Source organism: Capra hircus, chromosome 26 (assembly GCF_001704415.2).
Source record: "Capra hircus breed San Clemente chromosome 26, ASM170441v1, whole genome shotgun sequence".
In the NCBI taxonomy this organism is placed as follows: Eukaryota; Metazoa; Chordata; class Mammalia; order Artiodactyla; family Bovidae; genus Capra; species Capra hircus.
Window position 1 is genome coordinate 34,482,223 of NC_030833.1, and position 19,527 is coordinate 34,501,749.

The 19,527-nt window shown below is 44.8% G+C and overlaps 1 protein-coding gene across 2 annotated transcripts in view; it reads left to right on the top strand.

The window, feature by feature from the left end:
* The window catches only part of ALDH18A1 (aldehyde dehydrogenase 18 family member A1), a 40,762-nt gene extending 22,111 nt beyond the window's left edge, over positions 1-18,651 (top strand). For both annotated transcript variants that reach the window (XM_018041531.1, XM_018041532.1), the window contains exons 8-18: positions 1,185-1,309; positions 2,326-2,470; positions 3,054-3,127; positions 4,275-4,368; positions 7,000-7,220; positions 9,257-9,394; positions 11,591-11,786; positions 11,890-12,011; positions 13,903-14,089; positions 15,357-15,452; positions 17,615-18,651. In XM_018041531.1, the coding sequence (XP_017897020.1) occupies positions 1,185-1,309; positions 2,326-2,470; positions 3,054-3,127; positions 4,275-4,368; positions 7,000-7,220; positions 9,257-9,394; positions 11,591-11,786; positions 11,890-12,011; positions 13,903-14,089; positions 15,357-15,452; positions 17,615-17,796 (1,580 nt within the window). In that variant the 3' untranslated portion in view covers positions 17,797-18,651. The remainder of the gene's footprint in view (positions 1-1,184; positions 1,310-2,325; positions 2,471-3,053; positions 3,128-4,274; positions 4,369-6,999; positions 7,221-9,256; positions 9,395-11,590; positions 11,787-11,889; positions 12,012-13,902; positions 14,090-15,356; positions 15,453-17,614) is intronic.

Consider the following 19,527-nt stretch of genomic DNA (forward strand, 5'->3'; position numbering starts at 1 on the left):
GAATTTTAAGTACACTCTTAGTGGGTTTGAGAGGCTGCTATAATGAAAAAGAAAAGTAGGTGAAATATCAGAATGCTAGGAACTCAAGGTGTCTGGAGGTTTGGCTTAAATTGTCAAATACTGTTTATGATCCCATAGCATAATGCCTTCTGAGAAGAACCCAGCCCTGAACCCCCAGAGCTGTCAGCTGCTAGGTTGAGGCAGACAGGGGTTATGAGAGGTTATTTCTCTTTCTCTGTGTAATTGCTGCTTATGGTTTGCACTGCTTTGTTGTGTCCTGGACACTGACCATTCTCACCACTCTGATTCCCTTACTCTCTTAGAGGGGATGCATATGGCCTGATTGTATTAAAGATTTGGAGCAGGGAGGTGTATTTTAGCACAAGAAAAGCAGTAACTTGAAACCAGAAACATCACTGCCTAAATGTCCTTCAGCCAGCCCCTGACTACTAGCAGTTCCCTCTGCCTGTGTTCCCCTTAGACCTCGCCTTTCAAGGCTCAGATACACTTTTTTTCAAAGTGAAATTGTGAAGATTTTTAATCTTGGATGGTATGCGTATAACATTTAGTGTAACTCTCATTTTATGTCAGTCTCCTCAGTTTTAAAGAGGACATTGGCGTTGTGGTGACAGATCTGCGCTCTTCTGCTAACTCAGCCTGACCTTCACAGGCTTACCTGTAATGTGGGGAGTACAGTGCGACTTTTTGAAAGGGTACTCTGAGAGTGAATGAAAGCCTGTCTATTTCATGCCCTTGGAAATAGTCACATTAAACATTATCCAGCTGCTGCACTGCTTGTGCAAAAGCCACTTACCTTTTTCAGTTGCATCCTTAAGGTTCAGTGTCATAGGTAGCAATGGCAAAGGTGAGGACAGCTTCACTGTAGACTATAGGCAGGACCAGTAAATTTTGTGCCAGGGATATGGCCGTGCTCTGATGCTGGCAAACATTCATTTACCAGGCAAAGTTAATAAAAGTATGTAAGATACGTCCTCCTGGAGCTGATTTCCAGTGTGGGTAGGCTCCATGGACCTCGTAACCTCTTTTCTCATCAGAGCTGGCCAAATAGCAGAATTTACCTGGATGAGTCGAGTACAGAGTGGTTGTCAGGTCCCCGGGAAGGTCTCTCTTGGGGGTTGCTCACTTCTGCTAAACAGTATTACTGACTCTTGTTTGCTTTTTAGGTCTCTTTGACAGCCCCCCAGGGTCAGATGATGCAAAGCTCATTGATATATTTTATCCTGGTGATCAGCAGTCTGTGACATTTGGAACCAAGTCCAGAGTTGGAATGGGTGGCATGGAAGCCAAGGTAGGACTCTGTTGCCTTTACTGCCCATAACAATTTTAAAACCAAACAGTATTTTATCCTTCTTGCTTTTGTAATTGTTTGAGGGCTGATGTATATATACAAAGATGCATATTTAAATAAAGGTTTAATGAATATTGTGTACCTGTATTTAGTCATGTCTTTCTGTGTATGTATTAGTGATGTATAAAGAATGTGTTCATATTGTAACCTCTTAAAGAACAGAGTGTGTATTTTTTATAATTCATAAATCCTCTTAAGTGTTTTTACTAGAGCTCAAATATTTTCTGATAAAATCTTTTACAAAATTCTTCTCTCCCATTAATTTTTCTAAGAAGTTATACCCTTCAGGTACAGCATCATTTGTAGCAATGGCAGAGGTGAAGACCACAACCCCATGTATGTAGCTCAGAGTACTCGATCATATTCTGGTCAAGCAGCAAGCTGGACACTTGAGTTGAGGCACAACAAGTCAAATGTAGAAGTCACATGTCTCAGTACCAGTGTCTCAGAGAACGCACTGAGCACAAAGAGCAGATTGGTTCCTCTTTAGACAACGCGTGCCAGGATTGGGCTGAGACAAACACATGGGCTGTGTGTGTCTTCAGAGCTTCTGAGCTCCTTGAAAACCTTCCTACAAGATACTTAAATTGCTTAGTATCACACTGTATTTTCTTTGTTTTTACATGTTTAAAGTGCAGGGGTCTAGACCCTGCAAAGGTCTGTATCACAAAGTATTGAATACTTAAGTGAATGCTGTTTTCAGATATCCCTGAACCTGTGTGATTAATGGTTGTATCAACATGTATGTTATACTTGTACCTAACCAGACTTTCATAGTCAGTAATGAATAAATGCCATTTGGATGTATTATTATCATTTTAATTGTTCTTTTTAAATATTAGTAAAATTTCTAGATATGATTTGGAATAAAAATCTGTTTCTATACTTACTGGTAAAAAAAAATTTAAATAAATAAAGGTCTGAATCTCATCCATGGATCTAACTTCTCCCATTAGGTAAAAGCGGCTCTCTGGGCTTTACAAGGTGGTACTTCTGTGGTCATTGCCAATGGGACCCACCCCAAGGTGTCCGGGCATGTCATCACAGACATTGTGGAGGGAAAGAAAGTTGGCACCTTCTTTTCCGAAGTAAAACCTGCAGGTAGGTAGTTCTGCATAGTGTCCCGTGGTCTGTGGGTGATGGCTAGTGCCTCCATGGCCTAGATGGGGCTGAAGACAGAGCTCTCCTAGGAGGAGGGCTCACAAAATTAATGTGCTAATAGTATGAAATATGGTGTAGTTTTGAATGCTGCTTGCAAAATTGGATTCTCCTATGTTTTTGTAAAACTTATCTAACCTGACTAACCTGCTAAAATCATCAAGTTAAAGAATATAAGTATCCATTTTCCCAAGAAACATGTGCTAGGCCCACGCTGGATGCCAGGTGCTAGGGAACATTAGAGATGGAAAGATGCATAAGAAATGGTGTATGTGCTCTCAGATATTCAGAAGGTCAGTATTGTCATAGAATCTACATTCAGGAGTGCAAACACATGAGAAAATTTAAGCCAAAGTGGAATTGAGAACTCCAAAAGATGTAAATCCTATTGTGTGCAGACAGGTTCTTGTGTTTCTGCCTGAGTTAATCTGGTATGCTCATCTGCCAGTTTATTGGTCAGAGTGATCTCTGGATGTGAAGCAAGCATATCATGACCATGAGCTGATGTCTGCACATGTTCTTGCAGGCCCTACTGTGGAGCAGCAGGGAGAAATGGCTCGATCAGGAGGAAGGATGTTGGCCACCTTGGAACCTGAGCAGGTAATAATCTTTGCTGATAGTTCTGTTGGTTTTCAGAGCAAGTCATGCTGTGAGGCTTCGTGCACAGTCAAGCCTGCTGTTTCTCCATCTATTCCTCAGGTCCCATAGACTTAAATCTGGGTAATAAGTGTGATTCAGATTTGTTTTGCCCTTTTTCTTGATTTCATTTTGTCCTCTGTCTTTAATAGGCTGAAGCCTGAGGTAGCTTGGCATAATTATGATGTTTTGATCAAAAGTATCATGAAAATCATGAGACTAGAGAGGCTCCCTAATCCTGCCACATACTGGGCAGGGAAATGTAGGAAAGTAACTTATTCCAACTCACCCAAATCATGTAGCTTACCTACAAGATGGAAGCTTCAGTCTGCTCCATAGCTTAGCCCTGCCCTGTCCACAGTGATTCAGTCAGTTGAAGTAGCAGATGCAATAAAATGTGAGAAAGTCAGGTGGAAGCGGGGGCTGGCTTCCTGATAGTTGTGATGTTAAGGCTAGATTTGAAAGTGATGTATATAGGTTTCTTCTGAGGAGTTCTTTGGCCTGAGAATGGAAAAGAAAATTTGAAATAACTACAAGTAAAGAAAGGAAAGCCCAAGAGGACCCTAGTTTCTCTTTCTCTTTAGTCACTTCTTTTACTCCTTTAGTAATCACTAGTCTGATTTTCTATGTCTTCTTATCTAGGTGGGTAAGGATTGGGGTCTCCTCCAGCATTCAGGACTGGATTTTTACATTAATTGTCAGTAATAATTGTCCAAAAAGAAGAACTAGATGCAAAAACTTAACCTGGGAAATCAGGTATACAGCTGATGCTGTTAAATAAGTGCAGTGTGTATATCATGCTGATTCCAAGTGCTGGCCCATCTCATCAGTGAGCCAAATAATGCATGCCTTCTCCCCAAACACAAGGCCAGGGTGTGTTAATCATCATGATCAGGAATGAAACAAGAGGAAGAAAAGTGGAAAGATTACTACTGAGAGGGGAAGGAAGAATGAGGGGAGTGGTGGTAGGGAATGAATGAATGAAGTAAGGAGATTTGATTTAGGAGTGAGGCCTGGCACACTCAGAAGAGTAAGTCTAAAAGTGTAATGTGCATTCTTCATGAGTTAACATGTTTGCTTATTTGTGTTAATCTTTTACCTTTCTTCCTAGAGAGCAGAGATTATCCATCACCTGGCTGATCTGTTGACAGACCAGCGAGATGAGATCCTGTTAGCCAACAAAAAAGACTTGGAGGAGGCCGAAGGTAAAGAGTAGGCAGCTGAGTCAGTGTTATGGAGAGATTTGTTTCGGTTTTTAGTCTTTGTTTTATCAGTAATTCTTACATCATAGTCTGCCCAAAGATAAGATCGTTATGGAAGAAATTACATACTACACATCATTTTTTATTGAGGGTTGGTGGCTGGTGTTCGTTGGGAGTTTTTGAAGTACACCTACTACCTCCACCCCCTTTCTTAGATGTTCTGTACAACACCCACCCACCCCTCACCTGCTGAGGGGCTTTTTGCGTTCCCCACACATCACAAGTCAGAAAGGAAAAAGACTGAGGACTGCACTATTTTAGACATTCAGCTAATAGCAGATAACATTTACTGAGGCCTTTGTATTGCTGGGCATTATGCTAAGGAATTAACAGGCAGGATCTCATTTTCTCTTTAGAATATGGTGCCTATAAAGTAGCTACTATTTATTATCCCTGTTATACAGAGGAGAAAACTAAAGTAGAAAGAAGTTGTTAACATGCCTAAAACCATACAGTCAGTGACAGATTTGGGAGCCAAACCCAGATGGACAGTGTATATAAGAATAGTGGAAATAGTTGGTGCAGCCTGTGGTGAAAGATAGCTTTATCTCCTTAACCAGCATGTAGTCTGCCATCCAGAAATGCCCTGGAGGTCCTAATGATAGAGTAAGCTGAACTTATGTTACAGACAACTAAATTACATGTTGAGTCAGACAGGCTCTCGTCTGTCTCTCTTTTTCTTAGTTCTCTGTCTTTTCCATCCTAAAATAATGGGGCTTGATTTTATCCTTGTGAATAAATGTGCCTCAAATCAAACATCCAAATCAGTAGATTCCCTTTAAAAAAACCTTGCAGGGCTCATCAGTGTTACTCTCATTCCTTAAAACATTTTTGAGCCATTACCTTGGAACTTTCTTTGGACTTTACATCTGGTCTTTTGAATTTTTGCAGTATTGGAAAACCACAAAAAATTTCATAAATGGAAGAAATCTTTTTTGACATCTTACTGAAATCTTTAGTTTAAAAGAATTAAGACCCGAAGAGATTAAAGCTGCTGCTTAAGATCACACACCTAGTTGTTGGCAGAGCTCTGACTTCTGATCCCAGTTATCTCTCTCTAGGAATCCATAAGGACACACATGACCTAAGAACAAAGTCTAGTGTATACATGAGCATAGTAATTGCCTTTTTCTCGGCAAGCCCAGTTTAGGAAATTTATCCTAAGATAAGATTGCAAGAGGAAAAAACAGCTCTGCATGTAAAAATTCTTTAAAAGAAAAAGATTCTTAGAGCAGGATTATTTATTCCAATGAAAACTGGAAACAACCTGAGTGTTTAATAACATTGGTACAGTCATGTGCATTGAACTGTATCAAGTCAATGGGATGTTTAGTAGTAATTAAATTATTTTGGCAACATGGAAAATGTCTATGCATTATGAGCTAGAGTATAATATTTAATATGCACTACAATTAAAACTTGATTTTTAGCACATGGGGGAAAATGAAGAAATTAATATAATTGGTTGATGAAATTATGGTTTCATTTTTTTTTTCTTAATAAAAGGTTGGTTCCTCCACTCCAAAGTGAAAGTCTTATTATTATTTTGTCTTGGTGGTTATGACTATAACAAAGAAGGGGAAATTTTTCATAGTATCATTCAACATTAATCATAATAATGATTTGTGATGTGTGTGTGTGCTTAGTCGTGTATGACCCTTTGCAAACCCATGGACTCTAGCCCCCCAGGCTTCTCTGTCTGTGGCATTTTCCAGGCAAGAATGCTGGAGTGAATTGCCATTCCCTTCTCCAGGGGATCTTCCCAACCTAGGGATCAAACCCAGGTCTCCTGCATTGCAAGCAGATTCTTTTCCATCTAAGCCACCAAGGAAGCCCAATGATTATTTGTGATATGTAATTCCAAATGGTTTTCCTGACTGCATGTGTATACATGTATATATATGTAAATGTGTATATGTTTGTGTTAAGAGAATCACACAATGCATACTGTTAAATTTAAACAAAATTCTGTGTATGAACTTACCATAATTCTATTTGTTTTGTTTTAAAACTAAACAGCTTTACTTCTACCTATTATAAAACAAATTCAATTGTTTATAAAAAAAATAATGCAGAAAGATAGATCATCACTGTTCTTAAAGTTTTCTGACATGTGTCTGTTCACATGTATGTGCAATATGTGATAATTAGGGTCATATCATGCATGATGTTTTATGGTTTGCCTTTTCCACAAACTATATCCTAGACAGCTTTCCATATCAGTATAGTAACTGCATTGTAGCCCATTGTGTGAATCTATAGGTAGAATCCAGTTCCCACTACTATAAAAATGCTGTGGTAAGTATCCACCCTACATGCAGATTTGCACATGAAAATGATAAATTTCTGGAACTGAAGTTGCTGGCACCAAGCTCATGGGTGTCCACACCTTTTCATGATGATGTAAGCTGCCAAACTGCCCCTCCCAGCAAAGCTGTGTAAATGACATATCCTTGTCTCCCCGAGACCCCCTGAGTTCCTTGTCTGCTCCTAACACAGTGCCACGTGTTCAGTAAAACAGCTGTAACCCACCCCGGTCTACTGCTTCATCGTGTACTCTTCACACCTCTTCAGGGAGACTTGCAACTCCTCTGCTGAAACGTTTGAGCCTCTCCACGTCTAAATTGAACAGCCTGGCCATCGGTCTGCGGCAGATCGCAGCCTCCTCCCAGGAGAGTGTGGGGCGGGTTTTGCGCCGGACGCGAATTGCGAAAGACTTGGAACTAGAACAAGTCACTGTCCCAATTGGAGTTTTATTGGTCATCTTCGAATCTCGCCCTGACTGCCTACCCCAGGTATGTGACTAATGCCGGCCATTGGAGTAGGGAATTGGAGGAAGAACGTCTTTTCAGGACTCGAGATAAATCTCCGAGAGATGCCTTTCGTTTCCCTTCCTCCTACTCCTTCACCCTCCCTCCTTCCCTTCCTTCCTTCCTTTGTTTCCCCAGAGATAGCTTTTGAGACTTTATTCTCAGGTTGCTCTTAAGGCAATTTATATTTTTGATCCTTCCAGTAATTCTAAAAATAGTAATTCATATGTCCATTTTACAGTAGAAAAAACCTTAAGCTTATAGAAGTCAGTACACCTGTCACACTTTTAAGGATGGAGCTAAACCTTGAGCCCAGATGAATCTCCCATTCTGTGATGATTCCATGCTTCCGCTGCAGGGGGCACAGGTTCAATCCCTAGTCAGGGAACTAAGATCCCACATGCTGCGCAGTACAGCCCCAAAGACAAAAACTTAGTTCACCGGAGCACTTTGTTCCCTGACCACAGAGTGTCTGCTACCCTGCTGTAGGCTCATTCATCTAATAGCTGGTTTTGCACATTTGAAAAAGACCATTTAATATCAGTGACACAGATGGCTTCCTGTAGGTACATCTCTTAGGAAGAGGAACTTTCAGTAGTTGATGGAGCCTAACATGTGAGCCCTTTAGGAAATCTGACCAATCACAGGCTATAATTGTGGAGAAACCATGTGGCAAAGATCTTGCCAAGCAGCCATGCTCTGAAGTATAAGATGGAATTAGAGGGTGGCTTTGTTTGTGGCCCTAAATAATTCCCAGAAATCTGGAACCAGTTCCCCACTGGACTGACAGCAGGATGATACCAGCTCTTTCTTTGCACTAGCCCCAAAGTTTCAAAGAGAGAACAGAACCTTTTCTTCTACGGCTTATGCGACCCTGGGAGTCCCACATGCTTTGTCGAGGCTGCTCCCTGACATTATCTAAAACCAGCTGGCCCACTAAGCGACTGCCATGCCGTTGGGGTCTGTCCTGAGCCTGTGGCGGGTGCTGTCACACAGTCCCTTCTGTGCGCATATCTGTCTCGTGAAGAACCCCCAGAGATAACTGTCAGCTGGTAGAAACGGGTCCTAAGTTGCTGTGCAGGCCGTGTCCATGAAGTCTCTGCCACCTTTTATCCATACTAACGAATACTTCACTAGGAAAAAGTTTCCTCTTATCCAGTACAGCTGAGATTTCTCACCAGGGATCTTAACCTTGGACGGCATCACGGAATCCATGAATCCTGAAAATTACTTGCAGAATGCTCTTTCTGCATTTATCTGGGAAAAGTTGACATAGTTTTTATAAGCGGTTCATGAGCAACAAAAACAAAAAAGGAGTAAGAATTATTATTCTGGAGATAAACATGTTCAAGCAAGTTTTATTTTGTAAAGTTTCTTTTGATACATTACAAGAGCCCGAAGATTTTCATTCATCCCTAGAGCATTCAGAAAATTCAGCTTCAGGCCTCATCAGATCAGTGTCATTAGCCCTTCACTCCCAGAGGGTAACTAACTCTCCTTCTAGATGGCCTGCTTTGTCCTGCCAGCAGTCTCTGCCACAGCTGTGCAGGGGCTCAGCACCAGGCATTAGAGCTCTCAGAGCAATGACAGGGCCACGGTAGGGTGTGACCAGAGATGCTGCATAGCCTCAGGTGCTGCTGAGTCAGGTGGAGTAACATCTAAGTCAGGAGGCTCCCGAGCACCTGTTGCTGGAGAGGGTGGGGCCTGTGTGACCCTGGGCACTTAACTTGGGTTACTTTGTAATGGTGCTGAGGAAGCTGTATAGTACAGTTTCTCAAGATCTGTGCTTTGGCTCTGGGGTAAAGTCCCCAGCCCTGCCACTTATAAGCTGTGTGTCCTTGAGGAGTTACCAACCTCTCTGGGCTCCAGTGTCCTTGTCTGTAAAGCAGTGGATAAAGCAGATACTTAATTCACTGGAACGTTATAAAGATTAAACACGGTAGACCTTATAAAGTGATTAGCACAGTGCTTGGCACAGAAAATATGCTCAGTGTTTCACTGTATTCCTCTTTGATCTGCAGGTGGCAGCCTTGGCTATAGCAAGTGGTAATGGCTTGTTACTCAAAGGAGGGAAGGAGGCCTCACACAGCAACCGAATCCTTCACCTCCTGACCCAGGAGGCCCTTTCAATCCATGGAGTCAAGGAAGCTGTACAGCTGGTAGGTCCCTGGGAATGAGCTAGGTCAGGCTCAGAGGAGCCGGGCCAGGTCTTTGGGTGTTTCAAGCAAAGCTCAGGCTGCAGAAAAGGCCAAGCCACTGTGTAGGCAGGCTTGACTGGAGGAGCAGCAGGTCCTGTGTGTCTGTGATGTTGGACAGTGCTGGTGCTGCCTTGGCCGAGGTTGGGGGGCTCATGAAGGTCCTCTCTCACAGCTGTGTTCTGGTCCCACTGATTGACAGGAATCATTCTTGAGGTCATAGGCAGCAGGAATACCAGACCTGGAGTGTGAGGCCTGGGCTCTGCTCACTGGCAGTGATTTAGGCGAGGCCTGATGAGATATGTTTTATGAAAGTTTGTCAGAAACCATGCAGCTTGTATGAGGTCCTGCTATTAACATTGTTATTGTTATGGCCATTATTTTAACAGCTGTGTCACTCTCTTCAACCATCCAGTGGAGGTTTTGAACTACTAGATCATTTTATTGAGCACCTACTGTGGACACAGCACTTTCATCCATCATTTTATTTAATCCCCACAACAACCCTGTGAAAAGGATACCATTAATTATTAGGTCTATTTTATAGATGGAAGAAAAATAGGCTTATTGGTAAAATAACACCCCAGAATCAGAGTTGAGATTTGGACCCAAGCAGACTCCAGATCCTTCTCTTTTCCCCTTGAGGCCCACTCGTGCGTACATTCTAGAATACTGTTGGCTGCTGGTGGGGAGAGGGGTTGGTGTATCTACAAACCTGCCTCATTATGTGCTCCCCACCAAGAAGCTGGGCTATTCTTACAGCAGCATAATGGATGGAAAGAGCACAGACTGTAGGGTTTAGGTCTCGGCTGCACCATATCCTCATTTAATGTGACAGATTTCCTCCTCCTCCTCCTTCCTGTTGGTGTGTAACGTATATAAAGAAGCGTAACGTATATAAGAAGTGTAACGTATATCTTATGTGATGTATATGTATGCTTAGTTGCTCTTTGTGACCCTGTGGACTGTATGTAACCCACCAGGCTCCTCTGTCTGTGGAATTATCCAGGCAAGAATACTGGAGCAGGTTGCCATTTCCTACGCCAGGGGATCTTCCCAACCCAAGGATCAAACCCATGTCTCTTGTGTCTCCTCCATTGGCAGGTGGTTTCTTTACCACTGAGCCACCTGGGAAACCCATATAATTGTGTCCATATATATATACACACGTGTATAAACTACCCCGACACAGAACATGGCCGACACCTGAAAGATTCCCTGTGCCCTTCCCCATCAGCATGCCCCCCTCCCACCATCAAACCATTTTTTTTTTTACTTCTTTCACATTCCATTTCTTTTGCTTATTCTTGAATTTCATGTAAATGAAATCATACAGAATGCACTCTTTCATCTGTATTTCTTTATTCATTATGTCCTCGAGATTCATTCTCATTGTTTCATCCAGCAGTAGTTTTCCTTTTTACTGTTGTGTAGTATTCCATTTATAAGCATGTACTACAGCTTATCCTTTCTTCTGTTGATGAACATCAGGGTTGTTTCCAGTTTGAAGTTGCTGTGAACCTTCTTGTAAATATATGTTTGTACTTCTGTTGTTAGTAACACAACCATAGGGGGGGAAATTAAAAATCAAGGGAAGGGAAAAAATGCCCATAGTCTTCAAGGTCTAACACAAGCACTTCAGTCAGTCCAGCCAGCATCCCGGGGTAGAGGTTGTCAGCCCAAATCATGGAGAACCATGACTGCCTAGGAAGACCCAGCAGCGTGCATTAGGCTGTGATCAGGGAGCCAGAGGAGCAGCCCCTTCCCTTTGTCACCCTCACAGCCTGGCACTCTCTGTATCTTCTTGAACTTCCAGAGATCACACTTTGTACCTCTTCTGTCATCTTTAAAAGTATCCATCCTGTGTTTTGGCTCGTTGTGGCCTAGCCTGTCTTCCCGACCAGACTCCTGAGTTCTTTGAGGGCAGGGATCCTATCCGGCATGTTTTGTAATGTGGAGCACAGTACCTGATGTGTAGAGTTTAAGCATTTGCTGGACAACTTTTCAATTCCCATGATTCCTTGTTTTTGGAATAAATTCTCACAGCATCAGACTTAGTTCTCAGGAGGTACAGGCATTTATCTGTGAAAGGGATGCTGCTACTTCCATAGTTTGTGTGATCAAAAGTCATCTTCATCTTTTTATTCTCTACCTCTTCAGGTGAATACCAGAGAAGAAGTAGAAGATCTTTGCCGCTTAGACAAAATGATAGATCTGATCATTCCACGAGGCTCTTCTCAGCTGGTTAGAGACATCCAGAAAGCTGCTAAGGGCATCCCAGTGATGGGGCACAGTGAAGGCATCTGCCACATGTACGTGGATTCAGAGGCCAGTGTCGACAAGGTCACCAGGCTAGGTGAGCTCGATCAGGTCCCATCTTACATGCACAGAATAGTTCTCATGTCCTCAGTGGTCCTGGTTCATGTTAATGGAAACAATTCTATATTCTCCTCTTTCAGTTAGAGACTCTAAATGTGAATATCCAGCTGCCTGTAATGCTTTAGAGACTCTGTTAATCCACCGAGACCTGCTGAGAACACCATTGTTTGACCAGATCATTGACATGCTGAGAGTGGAACAGGTAGGACAAGGCCATCACTTCCTGTCCTCACTCCCGAGACTTAGAAGCCTCTGGGATTAGACCAGGAGCGGCTGCCATTCCATTTAAGGCCATCTGAGAAGCAACGTTTTTGAGCATCTGCCATATACAAAGTTGTGTGCTGAGAACACAGAGTGAGTGAGACACGCCTGTGCCTCCAGAGACTGGAAGAAACCCGTACACAAATAGCTTCATTCCAAAGTGGAGTGTGTTCAGGGCTAAGAGGGTTCAAAGATAACGCCTATCACATGGCAGCCCACTGAATGGACTCTTTCCTGGCATAAAGTTTATGTTTCGGAACACACATTCCTGTTTGGGTTTGACTTGGAAAGATTATGCAGAAATGCTTTCAAGCCAAAAATTTACATATATCCTCCCCTCCACAAATGTCTTCAGTTGCCAATATTAATGTGCTTATTAGTACAGTGATTTTTAGGAGTGAGCAATTTGTATAATGTCTGCTCTGGATTATTTTCTTACCGTATCATTAAGATGATAAACAACCACGGTGCCAGTAAGTTTTGAATAAAAATGTATGTTCCATCCTAAAATCCTAATTGCAAAGAAATAGACACTCTCCAGGTAAAAATGAACAATGTTAAATTTTCTGTCAGGACGCATTTTAAGCTTTAATATCTGGTGTCCTGGCGTCCTTTCAGAACTGTGGGAACTGGCACAGCAGTAGAGAGAGTGACTGCTGGCCTTGGTTGCTTTGACCCTGAGCATGTGTCTCTTCCCTTCCATCATTTTGCTGGAAATGAAGGCTTCAGTCAGCTTACAGATATGGCATGGGAACCTGCAAGGACAGCTTAGAAAATGAAGATGTACCCCACAGATTACAAGGGAGTTAGATCACATGACCACTTATGTTTAGGGCCTGACCTCACACTAGTGGCCTGTTTGAGCACTGGTGTGTGCCAGACACCATGTTGGACTGGACTGGACAAGAGGAAAGCTCTCTTGTATCCAGGAATCAAACCTCCAGTTCTGATTCAGACAGACCCACAATGTCACCAGTCCTTCTCAGCATCGCCTGGACCTTCCTTAGTCAGAATGAGCCCAGGTGTGTACTTCTCAAAGCACCTTGTAATGCAGGAAGTAAAGCAGAGGGCACCTTGCACAGGGATAGGGTTCCGGCCCCTAGGGAACCTGGTTGGATCCCAGGCCTGGAGGATGTGGGCCCCCAGATGGGAAACCATGCAGGACCTTGGGAGCAATAGGGACCAGACAAATGGGGCTTGTTGGTACTTGAGCCAGTGCTTGATCTTGAAGAATTGTGACTGTGTCCTCAGTGACCAGCCCTCAGGATCCTTAAATTTCTCTAGCCAGGAGCGGGATTAGCCCCAAAATCTGGGCCTGAGCTGAACCTGGATATGGCGCCCAGCCTAACAAAGTCAGAAATCTAACAACTCACCACAGTTTGAAGTGGCTCCCAGCCAAGTACTGTTTTCCTCTAAAGCACACCTAGGACTTCTCTGGCAGAGGAAGAGAAGTCTGTTTGGAGCATCTCCCTCTTTCCATCTGAGTCCAGTACCTAAATCCCACATGCAGGGGATTGGTATTTCTTTAGCCACATGTTCATTTCCATAAAATGCCAGCAGTCAAGGGCTTATGAAACTTCCTGCTTAAATCCCTGCTCCGCTTTTACTGGGGGCTGTTGGTAGCAAGTGGCCGTCAGCATTTTCCAAAGCAGAGCATTCTGGAGCATGGAGGCTGCCTCTAAAAGGAAGCAGGAGCCGTTTTGGTGTCTAGGCCCCAGGATCCCTAGGCTCATCATCTCTAGACTCACCTTGCTGTTGGATCCAGAAGGAGGGGTATGCACTGCCTGTCTCTCCTGTGTTTATGTCATTGCCCCCAACTTCCTCTGCCCCAGGTGAAGATTCATGCAGGCCCCAAGTTCGCTTCTTATCTGACCTTCAGCCCATCTGAAGTGAAGTCCCTCCGAACTGAGTACGGGGACCTGGAGCTGTGCATTGAAGTGGTGGACAGCGTGCAGGACGCCATCGACCACATCCACAAGTATGGCAGCTCACACACGGACGTCATCGTCACCGAAAACGGTCAGCGCACAAAGGCAACAGCACGCAGCGTCTGCCTTGTCTGCCTTGATCTGCAGGCTGGCCCTGCTCTGCTCAGCCACTCTGGGCCTGCAGGAAAACACAGCCTCAGTGGGCTGCTGATAGTGCCCGGGGCTGGCGGCACTTGCTGGCTCACTGAGTGCTTGTATATCTGTTACCCTGCTGTGTTGTCACTGTGGGAGGAAGCAGGGAAGAAGTAATTCGCTCCACTTTAAACAGGGCTCACCGTGTGTCAGAGTCATCACCGTTTAATCCATGCAGCAGTCTTTCCAGATTGCTGAAATAAGCCCATTTTATAGCTGAGGAAGGGCTTCTCAGGTGGCACTAGTGGTAAAGAACCTGCCTGCCTGATGCAGGAGACGTAAGAGATGCAGGTTTGATCCCTGGGTCAGGGAAGATCCCCTGGAGGAAGGCATGGCAACCTACTCCAGTATTCTTGCCTGGAGAATCCCATGGACAGAGGAGCCTAACGGGCTACAGTCCATGGGGTCACAAAGAGTTGGACACGACTGAAGTGACTTAGCACACATGCACACAGGTGAGGAAACCAAGGCTCCAGAGGTCAGGCAGAGAAGCAACTAGCGTAGGGCAAAACCAGCTCTGCGCAGTCACTCGTTCCTTCCCCATGTGATCCCTGAAAGGCACGCCTGGGTGTCAGGCCCGGGAGGCTGACCTAGGGTCAAGGAGAAGCCAGGGTGGCCCCTCAGGGAACTTCCAGTTAGTTTACTGAGGAATCACAGCACCACCAGTGAGAACAGCTAGTGCTTACCAAGCGCTTGCCATCTGCTAGGTCTGGGACGAGTACTCCCCAGCTGTAAGTTCATTATGTCCTCTCCACAAGCTGGGAACGAGGTGATAGTGTCAGTCATCGTTGACTGCAGGCATAGGTTCAGAGACCTGCCCACAGTGACCCAGCTGATGGGTGTGAAGTTGGAGTTGAGACTTAAGGATTTGGCTCAGAGCCTAGAAACAGATAGTGTAGACAGGCCATTGTCACACTGAGGGTATGTCTACAGGGAGATCTGGATTCTAACCCAGTCTTTCCCATGTACCTACTGCTTCAGCAACATGACTAATGAAGTGGGTTTGCTTTCTTCCTGTTTTAGATATTCACAAGTCTGTATGTTATATATTCAGGGAAGTACCCCAGGGGCCTGGGCCCTGACCTAGTCAGGCCCTGTTGAGTGGCTGGAAGCAGGGATAGTTTCCCCAGGCCGTCCTAACTCAATTTCTTCTCATTACGCTGCAGAGAAGACAGCTGAGTTCTTTCTCCAACATGTGGACAGTGCCTGTGTGTTCTGGAATGCCAGCACTCGCTTCTCTGATGGCTACCGCTTTGGACTGGGTAAGAAAGAGTCTGGTCAGAGAGAAAGCAGTCCCTTCTGGATCACTTTGTGGCCCAAGGAGCATAGTGAGGGTGGAGGAGACACCTGGCATTTACAGTCACAGATGTGTTCAGGATGATGGAGACAAACTGAGGGAAAGTGGGTTTATGAGAGAGAATGGTCACAGCTACCATGAACTGGTAGAAGTCCTGTGTTCTACGCATTTCACAGGTTAAGAAGGTAGGTACTTGTATTTCCTTTTTCATAGATGAGGATGCTAGGATTTAAAGAAATGAAGTAACTTGCCCAAAGTCACGCAGCTGGTGTTCAGACCCAGAGCTACTTGAGTTCAGAGCCTGGCTCACTCCCTCCACGTTTGGCAGACCGCAACATGTCTGCATGCATGGGTTGTGACAGGCGTGCATCCAGGGTCCCCTGAGGCCACCGCTGCTGCAGGCTTACTCCTTCAGAGAGACACATCCAGGTTGCGTTAGAGATAGGAATCCCCCCAAGGATAGGACAAAGGAAGTCCTTACTACTACCTGTGCTGGGCTGAAGTATCAGCATCAGAGAGGTTGACTTCTAAAACAGACTTTGAAATACAAAGCTTTGGAAAGGCACCCTCCCCCTTTCCATCATTACTAGTAAAATCTCCATTCCCCCAGTAGTATAAGGATTTTTCAGACAGTCTCTGATTTTCAGGGGCACCCTTATACAAAGCTCCAGTAAGGCATTTATGGCACATCTGACAATTATTTCAGCTACTTAAAACATTTTAACTCCTCTAAACATTTGAATAAAGAACTGCCTAGAGGAATAATTCTCATTGAATTATGAAACGTTGTTAAAGGGAATTTTGCTTAGTTATTCTTAGTCATTGGGCTCTTTATTTTTAATTCCCATGTTTTTAAAGAAGAAATAACACACTTGTAAGGGCTGAGGTTCCCAGCATTCAAATGAAGGTCCAAGATGGGGGAGGAGCAGAGACCGCTGCCTTGTCTTCCCATCAGTCACTCAGAGCAAAAGCTCAGACTCCGGTTGAGTAAATTCCTGTGAAATGCACGAATAATAGTGTCAGATAATATTTACTGAGCATTTACTAGACTTCCAGCACCATGCATAAGTACATCACATGCATTATCTCAGTTCTACATAATGGATTCTATTATTTTCCTGCTTTTCCAAAAGAAAAAACTGAAGCAAGAGATGGTTAGGCAGTATGCCCAAAGTCATGTGTTCTCTATGCTGTTAAACCAGAGTTTGAAGCCAGTGGTTAGTCTCCTTGCCAACCACTGCCCCAGGCACCTCTTTGCTGCCTGCAGCACCGCTCCACTGCTGTCCACTAGCTGGCTGCTTCTCATTGTTCAGGTTTCAGCCAAAGACAACTCTTCAGGGAGGCTCCCCCTGACCACCCTGTCCCAGGTGCTGCCACCCTGCCAGTCTCTATCCCAGCATCCACTGCACCCCATCACCACATGCAATTGTTTGCTGAGGTGTTCTCTTGGCTGCCTTGCCTACAAGAATACAGGCTCCATGAATTGCATCAATTATTCACATACTTTATCACCAAGGCCTAGCCCAGTGCCTGCTCAGTAAAGTTGGGATGAGCAGGGGAGCTCTGCCTCCACTGCACACAGTGCAGAACACTACACCAGACTCAGAAAAAGCCTCGATGCCCCATGTCTGAGGCTGGAGCAGGAGGGAGGGAAAGGAACAGTATCCTTTCGTGTATTCAGTCACTGTCTTATGAGCACCTACCAGCTGAGCATTCTGGGGACTATCTAGAGCATATCCCTTACTATCTAGGGTTTGAAGGATACTTGGGTAGATAAAACCTCTGTACATTGTTGTACACTTCAAACAATGCCCAGATATCAGATAATGGTATACAATCCAGACAGATGTCAGAGACAGCACTTGTAGAATTGTCAAAATACGCTGCAAATAAAATATGAAAGAGATACCCATAGAGTCTGTTTCATTAGAAGAAGGGGCCTGACCATGATTTACAGTGAGCAGAGAACATGTTTATGGGGAGAGTGGAAGTCAGGCCAACCTAGGGAGGGTAGGTCAGGAGCGGAAAGGGAGAGGGTACCAAATGAGGAGAAGGAAGAAATGGCCTGGTGGGTAGACAGGAAGCAGTCTGGGCAAAGCTGCTTCCTCAATCCTTGCTTTCCTGCAGGAGCTGAAGTGGGAATAAGTACATCTCGGATCCACGCCCGGGGGCCAGTGGGACTAGAAGGACTACTGACTACCAAGTGGCTGCTGCGAGGGCAGGACCACGTGGTCTCGGACTTCTCAGAGCACGGAAGTTTAAAGTACCTTCATGAGAACCTCCCTATTCCTCAGCGAAACACCAACTGAGAGCCTTCAGAGGAAAGCCGGGCGTGTTCTGAGGGGTCTTCACAGTGAAGCTTATCTCAAGCGTCTCGGGGTGAGCCCGGTTGTCTCCCACCTCCTGGTAGGACCTGCCTGTTGGAAAGTGCACCTCCATGCTTCTGGGCTGTGTGGCAAGATCAGTCTAGGCTAAGGACTCGCGTTCCAGCCCCCCCTTCTCTTTTTTTCTTTTCTCTTTAAGTTAGAAAATAATTGCTCTAGATAGGGATTTTGCATAATTGCTACAGAGAGGGACTTTGCTTCACATAGTGCAATTCCTTTTGATGATAAAAATAGAAAGGTGCGGTTTTCCCACATAAAAGGCAATGGAAAAATCACAGTCGCTTTTTACCTTTTATCACCTCAATGAGGTAGAGTCTCTCTTGGCATGTGGTTGTTACAAGAGCCAGTCGTACCTGACAAGTCTCTCCACATTTCATTTCTTTCACATTCTTGGTCTTCAAAAATGAGACATTTGGAATTTGGAGAGGGGCAGTTCTTACTAGCATTTTCATCAGAAACAGTCACAGAGATGGACTGAATCATTTGTACTGGGCAGGTTGGCCTTCTGTATTTATTTGTGGAGTGAATATAAAAAGCTTTCTAGCTGCTTGGTAGCCTCTCCGGATCCAGAGCTCAGCCCTACTTGTGACGCAGTTGGAGCCAAAGCTGTGGACGGGAGGTGCAAGTTTGAGGATGAGGTACCTACCGCCATGATGCTTGAAATTTTAATGAGTTATTTTGTCATCCTGTCCTTTCTCTCCAAAACAAAAAATCAGAGAATTATTTTAATACTTTGGATTCTTCCCCCCTTTTTGAGAAATAAAGTTCTTATGAAAAGCCTGTGTGCACCATTTAAGTTCTGTCACTCCGTGCTGCCCTCGTCCTCTCCCCGCCTTGTGCTCTCACACCCTGCTCTGACACAGCCTCTTCTCTGAACATTGATTGGCCTCAGCGGTGTCAGGTGTTGGTGGGAGCGGCACAGGCAGATCCCCACGGGGGGGACTTAGCCTGAGAGAGGGGAGGGCAACAAGAGATGAAGCCCCAGAACCCTAGGGACGGAAAACATGGAGATGGTCTGAGGGTGAGCGTGCTGTCCTTGGGCCGGGTCTGCACAGCCTTAGGGTCGCCTGCTTCCTTGACAGCTCTGAGCTCTCCCTCCTTCCATCCTGTTCTTAACGCCCTTGGTGCCTGATAGTCTGCAGTTGAAAGATTTCTTCTCTCATGGGGGCCCTCCCAAAGAAATAAGCATTCACTTACATGTTTCTTCTTATCCTCTGAGGAGATTTTATGAGCACAAGAATTATGGTGTCATGGGGAGCATGTTCCCAGGCTGGCTCCAGATGCTACCTCTCATCCCGACCCTTACATGGTCGGCCACGTTACCCTGCCTGCCCTGCCCCCCCTGAGTGGGGAGTTCTGGCATAGCTTGCCTGAAAAGGCAATAAACATAGCTGCCTGAAACTGTATGGCAAGTACCACAATCAGCTCCCAACCAGACAACAAATGCCCCTGGAATCAAAAATAGAAAGTGACCCAAGAAGGCCAGACCCTTGGGGAAGACTCCACTGAAGAGGCAGGCCTGGAACTGGGCCCTGAGAAAGACAAGTTGTAGGGTAAGGAGAGGCCAGAGCGTTCAGGCAGGAACTGGGGAAGCAAAAGCTGGAGAGGGGATGAAATGCAAGTCAGAGAGCAATGAATATACAAATTTGGAGCTGA